The sequence below is a fragment of the Oryzias melastigma genome, linkage group LG20 (assembly GCF_002922805.2).
Source record: "Oryzias melastigma strain HK-1 linkage group LG20, ASM292280v2, whole genome shotgun sequence".
Taxonomy (NCBI): domain Eukaryota; kingdom Metazoa; phylum Chordata; class Actinopteri; order Beloniformes; family Adrianichthyidae; genus Oryzias; species Oryzias melastigma.
Window position 1 is genome coordinate 3,887,723 of NC_050531.1, and position 12,072 is coordinate 3,899,794.

The window sequence follows — 12,072 nt, forward strand, 5'->3', positions numbered from 1 at the left end:
GCTTTAAAGAAAAAATACATGAATAAATATTGGGTTTGTCGTTTTTCATTTTTTTTGTCATTTATTTTTAGAATTTTAACATGTCAAATATCTGAAAAAAATACTTACTTTACTTTGCGGTCAGAGTGGTTTAATTACTAATATTAAGGTTAAAGCACGTGTTCCTCACTTCTGCTACTCAATAGTGTCTAATTGTTGTTCAGTCGTTCAGTTCTTTAAGTGGATAATTGCTTTTATTTGGATTGATTTAAAATAAAAGTGTGATTCTTCAAAAAAACTGTAGTGAGGTTGAGAAAAATATCATGTTTTACTTTGTTGTATTTTTATTTCAAGTAAATCTGCTGCAACGGGAGGATCTTCAGAGAGTATTTTATTTTGAAATGAACTTGTATGATTTTCTGTGAAAAGTACAGTAAATCCTACTTTTCATATTTAAAGAAATATAACTTTATTCTTATTTATTATAATCTATTATATTTAAAGCTACATTTTATATATCAAATGACAGCAAAAACATTCAGTGTATTTTTGCAAATGGTGACTTTGCAGCTTTTGGAGGTGAGAAACTGATACAAATGGATGTTTTAATTGTTAAAAGTTGCAGACTCATGAACTACAAAGTGTCAATTTAATTTGAAAAGGATAGTTAAAAAAATAGGAACGTTTTAAATCTTAAAATACATTCATTCTGGACGTCATCTGAAATCCTAAGCATCCCTCCAGCATCATAAATAAATTAAATAAATAAAAACTTTTTAAAGCATGAAAAATGTAAGTGGTAGCTGTTGGGATTATATGCAATTTATAAGAATTTTAAACCACAGAAAAACTTAGCCGTAAGTGTTGATTTAGTATTATTTTTAACCAAAACTAACTGAATCAGAACAGATTGTGTATTAATTATAATAAACATCGCCCTCTGCTGGCAGATAGGAGGTATTGCATGCAGCGGTTTCATGACCAAACACCATTTTTTTTTTTTTTTTTTTTACTTGCGGTTCTATATTTATAATTTCGTTTTTGGGATTAAATAAAATTAAAATATGCTCCTTTAAAAAAAAAATAAACCGATTTTTTTTTTTTAAACCGAGAACAGAAAACGAATCAATAGCGAAACAGATTTCATTTTCCGCTTCCTCTGACTGACCAATAGCAGCAAGCCTTAAAAATAAGCCCCACCCACCGCTGCTATGCTTCAGAGTCAGATCAGAGGTGGGAGGGATTCGCTTTAGCTCAATGAAATGACGGGATATCGCTTCCTAGTTTGTGTTTTATAGCTCACCGGTGTTAAATAAACCCCTGTGGACCATTTTAAATATTATTTTTTGAGCACAATTGTTATTTTTCACTTATTCATTTCGTTTTATTTTGTGTACAAGCTAACAGGGTAAGCTAATTTATGCTAGCTTGGTTTTTAAACGTGCTGTTGCAGCCTGAGGTGTTTAAATGAAATGAATTCTGATTTTTTTTTCATGTTTGTTCTGCAGTTTTAGCTCTTCTACCGAGTGAACATGAGTGATCCTTGGCAGGAATGCACGGACTTCTGTGTGGAGGTCACCAAACGGGCTGGAAAGGTGAAGAAATCAAACGTCTTCATTTTAAAGTCTGATCCTTTATGTTAATTAGGAAACTTTCCTTTATTATATTATGGTTGTTTGTAATTCTCTGTAAAAGAAAAAAAAGGAATTGTCATTTTGCTTTAAAAAAAAATAGGTTTAAAATGTTGGCAACTTCTGTAAAGTTTAGACAAAAATCATTAATTTAACGAGAAAAACAAAAGAAAATATGTAAAAACTTTACCTTTCCTACATTTTATTATTCCATAAAGCAAACATTCGTCAGCTTTTATCAAAATTATGAACTACTGAAGAGAAATCTAAAAATACTAATTATAAATATTGCATTATAATACATACATTTATTATTCTTGTATTTATTTATTTATATTACCTCCATATTAAAAAAATCTATTTTATTCTGTTATTTTTTTATTTTAAATACATCTATTTACTTAATACATTTATTCAACACACTGCACAACACCTACATGTTTATGTTATGTATATGTTGTTTTTTTGCACTCAATTTTGCATGTGGACAATAAAGATATGTTATTTTATTCTATACAACTCAAACAGAAATAGTTATGTTTACTTAAAATAATTATGTTTTTTCAAGTGCTTAAAAAAATTAGAGATGCATCTTTTTCTTATTTATTTTTTCATATTTAAGTGTGAATATTTTTCTATGCAGGAAAAAAATGAAACAAAGTGATTAAAATATATTACAGTTTTTTCTGCCTTTTTATGGGACATTTCCTCAAAAATGATCATTTTTGCTGCACAGCTATTTCCTCCTTTTATGGATGCTAAACTGTACACGTGAGGACGCGTCCATCTGCTGGTGGAGTGTAACCTATACAAACTCATAAAGGTTTAGAGTCTGGACATCTTGTCATCTGTGGTCGCCGCAGACCGTCGTTTAAAGCCGTTAGAGCAGCAGATGTGGTCAGTCATCCGGGGAAAATCCTCTCGTTTGCTTCTGGCAGATGATCTGCGAGGCGCTCCAGAAGGACATAACCATCATGCAGAAGAGCTCCCCGGTTGACCTGGTGACCGAGACGGACCAGAGGGTGGAACGCCTCATTATCTCCTCCATTAAGGAAAAGTACCCGACGCACAGGTACAGTTTTCCTGGAAGTAAAAGCTCTTTGAAGGAGTCGCTGATGTCCACTTTAACAGAAATGATCTGTTTTTGTAACATAGCTTCAAAATATAACTAAATATGGAGATTTAAATGCTCAATTTTATCTGTAGCATAGCTCAGGAAACATGTTTGACTTTTATTCAATATCATTTTTTTAAGGAATAGATTATTCTTAAAATAAAAACAATGTAAACACTTTATTTCACACAAGAACAATTTTCAAAAACTGAAATATATATTTTGAAAAAGTTTGTAGAAATAATTATGTGTGAGGTAAGTGTGATAAGCTTAGTTTTAGCTTTAGTAAATTGTCACTCTCTAGTTCACTTTTTCCAGATAGATAGATAGAAAAGCCTTTTGTTGTCATTGTCACAAGACAAGGAAAGTGGAGCAGGTTATTTTTAAGGTTAATTAAGGTTAATTTGTGTGTTCATTTTAGGTAACATCAATTAACAACAGCCAAACGGAAAATTTAAAATAAAAATATTAGAAAAAAAGGGAAAAAATTGACCTCATGGGGTCTCTAAGGTTAAAAAGAGCAAAAATCCCAGAACTTAAAAAAAAAAAAAAAACCTTTTCCTGGACAAACTTTGCCCCATAGAGTGCTTTTAGTTCTTCTTTTTTTTACCTACATTTATGGAAATAAAATGAACTAAAATTACAGGAAAATAAGTTTTTTTGGTATTTTATGTAGATGAAAAAAAAAATGCATTTATTAGATATATTGTTTAAACAAACTGTAAAAAAGCAGCATTCACATTGTTTTTTTTTCCTTCTTCAAAGCACAGATGACAGTAAATAACAAAGAACATTAAACTGTACATCAATTGTTCAGAATAACATCAGGGGGGAGATGCACGCAAAAATAAAATTATATATAACTAGAAAAGTTGAATGCTTTTTGCTGAAAGTAGTTGCTGAAAATGCTGAAGCTTTCTGCTGAAAATAGTGACATAATTGACTTTAACCGACTTTAAAGGTGCGCCGCGGAAAAAGTAACAAACTCTTATTTGAGCTGGAGGACACAACTGGAAGATATTCAGCATTCTGCATCCAAAATGAAAGTTTCATTGCTGATTATTACTTGATCGATAAATTGAAGATTGTGTTAGTCTGGGGCGGAGCTGTCAGAGAATACCCTTCCTGGAGGGAGCTGTTGGCATCGATCTTAGGTAGGCACGTTTACAACCACACGTTTTCGTGGGTACGGGAGGGGCTGCTGCAGACAGTGCAGGTTTTTAGAGGATTAATCTTAAATGCATGAACGGATCAAAATGCAGCTTTAGGGTTCGTTATAGTGAGGAATGAACAGTAAAATGCACCTAAAACCTCAAAAAGTAGAATTGTCATGGTAGGTCCCCTTTAAATACTAGCTAAACTCAGATATAGCCTAAAATACCTCAGCAAACTAAATTAACTAAAATGTTAGCATGTTCCTAAAATATTAACTCAACTCATAATTAGGATAAAAAAACTAGTAGATGCCAAATTAGCCAAAAGGGAAGCTAGCACATTGCTTAATTACTAGCTACAGTAAACTAAATTAGCCAAAAACGTTAGCATGTTTTTAAAATAGAAGCTAAGCACTAAATTAGCCTATAAATCCTCCAGTAGATGGCAAATAAGCCAAAAATGTTAGCATGTTGCTAAAATATTAGCTAAACTTGTAATTAGCATTTAAAAAACTAGTAGATGCCAAATTAGCCAAAAAGGAAGCTAGCACGTTGCTTACTTACTGGCTACAGTAAACTAAATTAGCCAAAAACGTTAGCATGTTGCTAAAATATTAGCTAAACTCCTAATTAGCATTAAAAAACCTAGTAGATGTCAAATTAGCCACAAAGTAAGCTAGCACGTTGCTTACTCACTAGCTACAGTAAACTAAATTAGCCAAAAACGTTAGCATGTTGCTAAAATATTGGCTAAACTTGAAACAAAATAAGACGTTTAAAGTAAAAGTGTGGATACATTTCAGTTTTATCAGATTTGTTCACCTGTCCCAAGTCCAAAACTCATGGATCAGTGTTTCTTCAAATTGAAAACAGAATATAAAGTTTTCAGGAATATAATTTTTTAGCCTTTGTATATCCTTATTTGTTGGATAAATGATCTTGAATGAAACCTTTTTGATTTTTTGGTTTACAAGATATTTTTTAAATGTTTTCCCAACAAATTTTTCCAGAAAGTTAAGTAATGTGTGGACAGAACTTCTGCATCTTTAGTGTCAAAACGCTCAAAGAAAGTAAAAATATTTTAATTTCTTTCTGAATTAAACTGCTGAAATCTTCCACCCAGCTGATGTTTTTCTCCTCTCAGCTTCATCGGTGAGGAGTCTGTAGCGGCGGGCGCTCCCAGCGTTCTGACCGATAATCCCACCTGGATCATCGACCCCATCGACGGCACCACCAACTTCGTCCACCGGTACGACCGCCGCCCGAGATTAAAGACCGCCAGGATCTGTTAGCAGCATGATCCTGCGATGGATCCCTTTTATCTCCTACTCTTTACTATTTTTATCTTTTAATTAGCTTCCCTCTTGGATTGTCCTCCCTGTCAGGGATAATGAGACGACCCAGATGAAACCAGACTGATAATAGAAGCTGATTTTTTTCCTGAACGTGACTCATTAACGAGGAGTTTTGTGTTGGGCAGGTTCCCGTTTGTGTCCGTGTCCGTCGGCTTCACGGTGAAGAAAGAGGTAAGATTCTAGAAGACATTACCCCAGTTGTGGATTTATTAATAGAGGTGTGCTTCTGTCTCGGTCTCAGATAGAGTTTGGGGTTGTGTACAGCTGCGTCGAGGACAAAATGTACACAGCGCGCAAAGGGAAGGGGGCCTTCTGCAACGGAGAGCCCATCAAAGTGTCTGGACAAGAAGGTGGGTGCAGATGCAGTTCTGAGTCTGCCCACCAGAGGGAGCCATCATTCTGTCTAATCAACTTGATTTGTTCTTTTTCTCTTTTTAAGATATCAGCAAATCTCTGGTTCTGACAGAAATGGGCTTCAAGGAAAATCCAGAACACTTCAATCGGATGTTGGCCAACATCAGGACCATCCTGACCATCCCCGTTCACGGGTAAATGGGAATAAAAATCCTTGTCTGAGCGGCAAAAACAGTTAAAATCGCAGCAATTTCAGGAAGAGTCTCAAAAATATTTGTCGCTTCCAAGCCAAATGTCCTAAAATGTTGCAGGTTGTGGGTCTGTGCTTACTTGCACAACTTCCTGCTGCGTTTTTAATAAATCTGTCAACTTCAGTGGACTTTAATTCAAGCCGAGCGCCGATAGAAATAGCAGCAATCTCATTTAAATGGAGGCTGAAGGACTTGATCTTTAGCTCTGAAAGGAGATGCATTTTGCCCTTTTCTTTTCACAAGCTGACACCTCTGCTTAGGTCTTAATTAAATGTCTGCGACACGCTTTTGCCTTAGAAAAACTCCACATCAGCTCTGTGGAGTGGGTTCCTCGCAGACGCTGGTTGGGAGTGAGTCACTTCACTCCGCCGGCCGGCCTCAGACGGGAAAAATGGAGAGAAAAGTGGGTTATTATTTTAGGAAGATTTCTTTTGGCCTTGAGGCAGTTTGGAGTCATTTAAATTAAATATTTGCAGATGCAGAGTCTCAATACTTTTCTAGTACATTAATAAATGAATAAATGTAATAAATAGATTTTTTTATCCTATTTTTCATTTAATTTCCCTTCTTATATCATTTAACACTTCAAGCAAATCAAGCAAAAAATAGACTAGAAAAAATAAAATATTTAACTACCAGCTAGAAAAAATGTGTTTGTTGACCTGAATCTTTAGAACTATTGAACATTTTTTATTATTTTTTATTCATAAATTCATTAAAATTCTTAGGTTGTATTCAGACTGGACACGTTTCGTTTGCTTAAAGTGAAAATTTTGTTTACGGAACCAATTTTCAGTCTGAATACACCTGTAAAATCTAAAATTACTTTCCTCCAAATATTTTTATATCATAAGAATGGTGACAAGTATTCATGACTAGCTCATATGTAGCTCAATGTAACAATTAATTCGTTTTTTTATCACTTTTTCTCAAAGCTTGCAGTTTGTTGACAGTCCCTTGGCAGCTTTCTTTCTGTTTGATTATCGAAAATAAAACCTTTTTTTTGTTTTAAAATACCTTCAAGTTGTATGGAAAATTCACATTAATATAAATCTGAGTGGATTACACTCTGCAGTACTGCTATTGGTGGGTAGCGTTTTGTTCTTTATAGGAACTTTTTGTTTTATTGCTATCCTTTTTAGAAAGTTTGGACAGAAAAATGTGAAGTGTTCCAAAGCCCTTGGGCAAAGCACTTCATTCCACCTTCCCCTGAAGCGCTGCACGGATAAATGTCTTGAAAGTTTCACCTCAAGCTGCTGCAAAATCCTGCATTTCTGCCAAGAGGCTCCAAAAAAGTCAGAGGAGGACTTTAAAACCCCAAATTCTGTTGATGCTGCATTCATGACAATCTGAAATCAGAACTTCCACTGAAGAAAGTTTAAAAAACTGTTTTCCAGAATAAAATCTTAGAAATAGTCAAGCACTTCATTGATAATAATATATATAGAAGAGGTTTTGTTTAATTAGATTCTCCCAAACTTTTCCTCGTATTTGGATGCAAATATCATCTTTCCGCCCCCAGAATTCGCTCCCCGGGCAGCGCGGCGGTGAACATGTGCCTGGTGGCGTGCGGCTCGGCCGACGCCTACTATCACATGGGCATCCACTGCTGGGATATGGCAGGAGGGGCGGCCGTGGTTAGGGAGGCGGGCGGGGTGATCGTAGACATTTCAGGTGAGTCGAAAATCGAAACTTTTTCAAACATCGTCACCGATATGAAGGAAAAAACCTCTGAGAATTTGTCACTTCCTGCTATTTTTAATGAATTATTTATCTCTTGATTTTGTTTTGCCCCTAAATTCCTGAGGAGAGTCAACTTTAGTTTTGAATTCAGCCCACAGGGCGGCTGAAGAACCGACTTTCACAGTGCTAACAGCTGAAATGTGTCTCGTCAGGCGTGTGCAGGTCATTTGGAGAGCTATTAAAAGACTCGGCCCTGACAGTAACTGTGGATGAGCCTTTTGTTTGCATGATAACAGAAGATTTTTCAAATGTTGTTTCTAATGAAGTGTGAAATTCGCACTCGGCTTTTGTCCACCAGCTAGTACAAAAGTGTGGTCCTAATGAAGGAGCGGCAGCTGGTTTCAATGAGGGGTGAAAGATGTTTAATGGTGGAGACGAGTCCAGCTAATGAGTTATAACTGTTAAGCATAAATTGTTAGTGGTTTTTATTAAAAGCATGTTTTCACTGGAAATTTAGATATTGTATTTTTATTCAAAAGAAGACCACAAAAAAATGATGCAACAGCATTTCAATTCCTCTGAAGTCTCATCACTTTTCCCTGATAGATTTATTTTTCCTGAAGTTGCTCAAAGTAAAAAAACAAATTTTCCAGTAATATGTTCATGTCTATGCAAAATAAACTGCATCCACTGCTGCCTTCCTTACAATTACTTCAGTATGAGAAAAAACGTGCATCATTTGATGAATCCTGTAAGTCAGGAGTATCAAACTCAATCGCACAAGCGGCCAAAATCCAAAACACACCTTATGTTGTGGGTAAAACAGGATAAACATTTAGTGAACACATTAAAAACACATTTTTAAATCTTTAAAACCGTAACTCTTTAACATAATTATGAACTAGATACATAGCATTAACTGTGATAATGCTAGTTTTAAAGTATTAAATTGTACACATGGAGCCCAATTACCCTTGAGTGACATTTGTTTGTTAAATTTTATTTACATTTATAGAGATTAAAATCTTTTGGGGTATTTATAAGTGTAATTTTTTTATTTAAAATGACATAAAAGTAAAGAAATGTGAGTGTTTTTTTTCTTTTAACGTTAAGTTTGTTTTGTATAATTTGACAAAATCTATTTTTATGGAAAGTAAAATATTTAAGGTTATTTAAGGTTGATTTATTCTGGAATAATATTCCAGTCTGTTTTTATTCATGGTTATGATAAAAAGTTGCATTTTTAAAGTTAAAAAAAAATAGTTTTTGTGTGTTTGATAAATATTTACTCTGTTCGTCCCGCGACCTCATGTGTTTTTTGGATTTTTAACAATCAATTCAGCACTTATAGATTTCACCAGGTGAATGCTGCATTTTGAATTGTCACTTTAAGCTTAGAAAAAAATGAAATCTAAATGATGATGGGCCTTCAAAAAGGAATAAAGCAGTAGTGAGACTTCACACAACCGATCTATAAGAAAGAACGATAAAAAAGAATGTCAGCAACTCGGTGTAAAAATCCCAAAACAGATGGAATGAGATATAAAAATCTACAGAAGTTCAGTGACCTTTCTCCTGAGCAACCTTTTCAAAATATCTGGACATCTCTCCAGACCTTATTCTGTATGCAGTTCAGCCTCAGCTTGCAGAAACGCTTCATTTAAACCGTTTCTACCTGGGAGGGTTGATGGTAAACTACTGATCAGATTCTCCTAAAGATGCTCCTTTACTTCAAACCTGAGGAGATCAGGGTGGGGAAAAGTCCTCGCCACATTCCATGTGAATGAAGCCGCCTCCCACTGTGGAAGTGGGAGTGCCCCAGGCGTGGGGCGCGCTGACTCATAGCTTCACGTAGTACATTGTGTAATAACATTTAGGTATTCCTTTTTCAGGAAGTGATGACTCGTGAGTTTACATAAAACAGATTGTTTAGATAAACTCATTATTTTAATCCAGACTTTCTTTGTTTTGAGTTTCTGTTTTGCCTAAATTGTAATCAGATTTCAAAAGATTTAAGTTTCAGTTGCTAGAAATGTGCTCGTCCAACCTGCTTAGAAAGGGTCGCTTTAGTCCTTTAGGGGTTTCCAACCCCAGGCCTCAGGGTCCATTCTTTCAACTCGTTATCCCTGCTCTACCTGCTGCCGGTTACCTGAAAAAGGTGTCTTCTCTAAGAAGAGGCTCGGAGAAACCTGGAAACAATGGCCCTGCAGGCCTGGAGCTGGACACCTCTCGGTTACTGACCGCATGACAAACGCAGAAGAATCTGACTTATCTTCTGTACCCAGGAGGAGCGTTTGACCTGATGTCTCGCAGGCTCATCGTGGCCAGCAGCAAAGCCATCGCCGAGCGCATCGCCAAAGAAATAACGCAGTTTGACGTCGGGAGAGACGATGAAAATGGCCAATAAATTAAGTCTTTGCCTTAAAAATTAAAGCAATCGCAGAAAGCCAAACCGGATCCACAAACTTGATCTGTATTTTAGCTCGTCGCCAGCAATAGATTTTTTACCCTAATTTAAGCAGAAATTTATGATGAATCACTTCTGTTTCAGAATGTATGTATTAGTATTTGTTTGCCAAAATAATTTAAAGTGTGCATCAAGTTTCTTGTGCTTGTTTGTATGAACACAGTTAAAAATCCTCCTAATAAAATGCTTATTTATGCATTTTGCTTCTGCCTCCGTGTTACTATCATGTACCTGCAGAAACCTGCCTTCACACTGAATTTGATTCTTCTTTTAGTAGAAATTGCTGACAGAACATTTTTTTCAACATGTAAGTTCCTTGTCATGACTCGTCTCTGCAGAAACATGCATGCGGCCTTATAAACCAGACAGTTATATCGGTCAGCTTCCTTTTATTTATTTGGTTGGGCACCAAAATTTGGTTCTAAGTAGAAATCGTTCTAATTTATGCATTTCTACAGAAACCGAAAGAAGCTGATACAATTGGTTCCTCGTTTTGGTGTTACAGTGAAGGTCTATTTGTTTTTGGATATCTCAATCACTTCTAATCCGTTTTGTACATTGAAGTTCCAGCCAGTCCTTCTGCCTTTCTTGCAATAGTGGGCGGGCGCCTATAAGACCGGTGACGGGGCGAGCACGAGAGCATCACAGAAGTTTGACAGGTCGCATCAGCCAATCAGAAACTCAGCTTTTTACATGTGACGTTTTCGGTGACCCGATCAGGGGGTAAAATACTAACCCAATACGAGCGTTTTTGTCCTGCCACACTGTGGCGGTTCTCTGACTGTAGCTAGTCGCCCAGACTTCAGCGGAGCTCGCTTGCTCAAAATCCCAGCAGACAGACAGCCGCTGCGGGGAGCGGGGGCAGCCTGCTCAAGTCTCCTGAACTGTGATATTTTTCTTATTTTTGCTGAAACAATAATAAAAAAAAGGTATCCTATTTTTCTCCCACTGTCATGCGTGAGAGCCTTCAAACTCAGTCACAGAGACACAGAAACACTGCGCAAGCGGCTGTCATTCAGACATACCTCCCAAGTGAGATAAAAGTCCTGATAACACGGCGCCCCTCAGCCACAGTGTCTAGCTCAGGATTACATTTTTGACAGGCAGCTAGCAGCTAATTCGCTACGCGGCGAAAGAGGGGCGGGCCACTGGTTTGCGGCTTGGAGGTTGGTCTGATTTACTAGGAACAGCTAGTACGTCTAAGAACAACTTTTCTTGACACTGAGGTCTTAACCATGAAAATGTATTGATTTGGGAAGATATAGGCATTATTTTTATTAGTCAAGTACTGAAATTGGCACCGATTAGGAACCAAAACCGAAGCCAAAGAACCGCTTTGGCACCGGAAACGAATAAAACCCAATCGGTGCCCAACCTTACTTATATGTCACTCAAACATTCCTGCTCGACTTGGTTTCTCTCTTCAGAGCAAATAAAAAAAAAAAAAGAAAAGCTTTTGTGCTTTTTCCAAACCTGTAGGCCTTCAGCTATTATGGCAAATGAATCTTTATCTGGGCTCCTAAACCCTCTCACCTCATCTTCATAGTGGCCTGGATCCACGGTGTGGATCTCTGACCCAGAAAAAATGATGAATCTATAAAGAAGCAGCCTGAACAAGGAAAAATGTCTCTTGCAGCAAATAAAAAAGGCAAATAAACAGAAAATAGGCTTTTCTCTGTGACGGTAAAAGCTGCTGCTACTGTTGTGATTTACTGCAGAGATAAAAGCCATTACACCATGTAAATTCCTCCATTGCAATTCCCCTGCCCTTTAACGGTGCAGATGGCGCACATGCACCGCGGAGGACTGCCTCGTGGTTCTAAGAACTACTCCAATTTGGCTCTCTGCGGACTGCTTTACCCAGCTTTGTGTTTGCTGAGGACTAACCAGTGGTTTTAAAGCACTTGTGCAAACTCGGTTTGAGTTTATTTCCATTCTGTCTTAAGTGTCAGCTTGCAACTCATTTAGCTTTACAAGAAAAAAACCTTCAAATGGTTTCCAAATGTGTTCTTCAGTTTTACGTCCTGGTTACCAGTAAGAAGTGCCAGCCATTCTTCTCTCCCATTCCAAACATCCGCCCCAGG

At 36.7% G+C, this 12,072-nt stretch overlaps 1 protein-coding gene across 2 annotated transcripts; it reads left to right on the top strand.

Moving 5' to 3' along the window:
• Positions 1 to 794: 794 nt before the first annotated feature.
• LOC112151251 (inositol monophosphatase 1) lies at positions 795 to 10,191 on the top strand. 2 transcript variants are annotated; one of them, XM_024280052.2, is made up of 9 exons: positions 795 to 1,387; positions 1,488 to 1,574; positions 2,549 to 2,682; positions 5,023 to 5,127; positions 5,359 to 5,404; positions 5,475 to 5,583; positions 5,673 to 5,781; positions 7,361 to 7,512; positions 7,673 to 8,324. In XM_024280052.2, exons 2-9 carry the CDS (start codon positions 1,512 to 1,514, stop codon positions 7,792 to 7,794), a joined length of 840 nt encoding a protein of 279 aa, XP_024135820.1. In that variant the 5' UTR covers positions 795 to 1,387; positions 1,488 to 1,511; the 3' UTR covers positions 7,795 to 8,324. The 2 variants fall into 2 exon arrangements, with proteins under 2 accessions (XP_024135820.1, XP_024135819.1); XM_024280051.2 differs by lacking the exon at positions 7,673 to 8,324 and adding an exon at positions 9,807 to 10,191 and having other exon boundaries at positions 802 to 1,387.
• Positions 10,192 to 12,072: the final 1,881 nt, after the last annotated feature.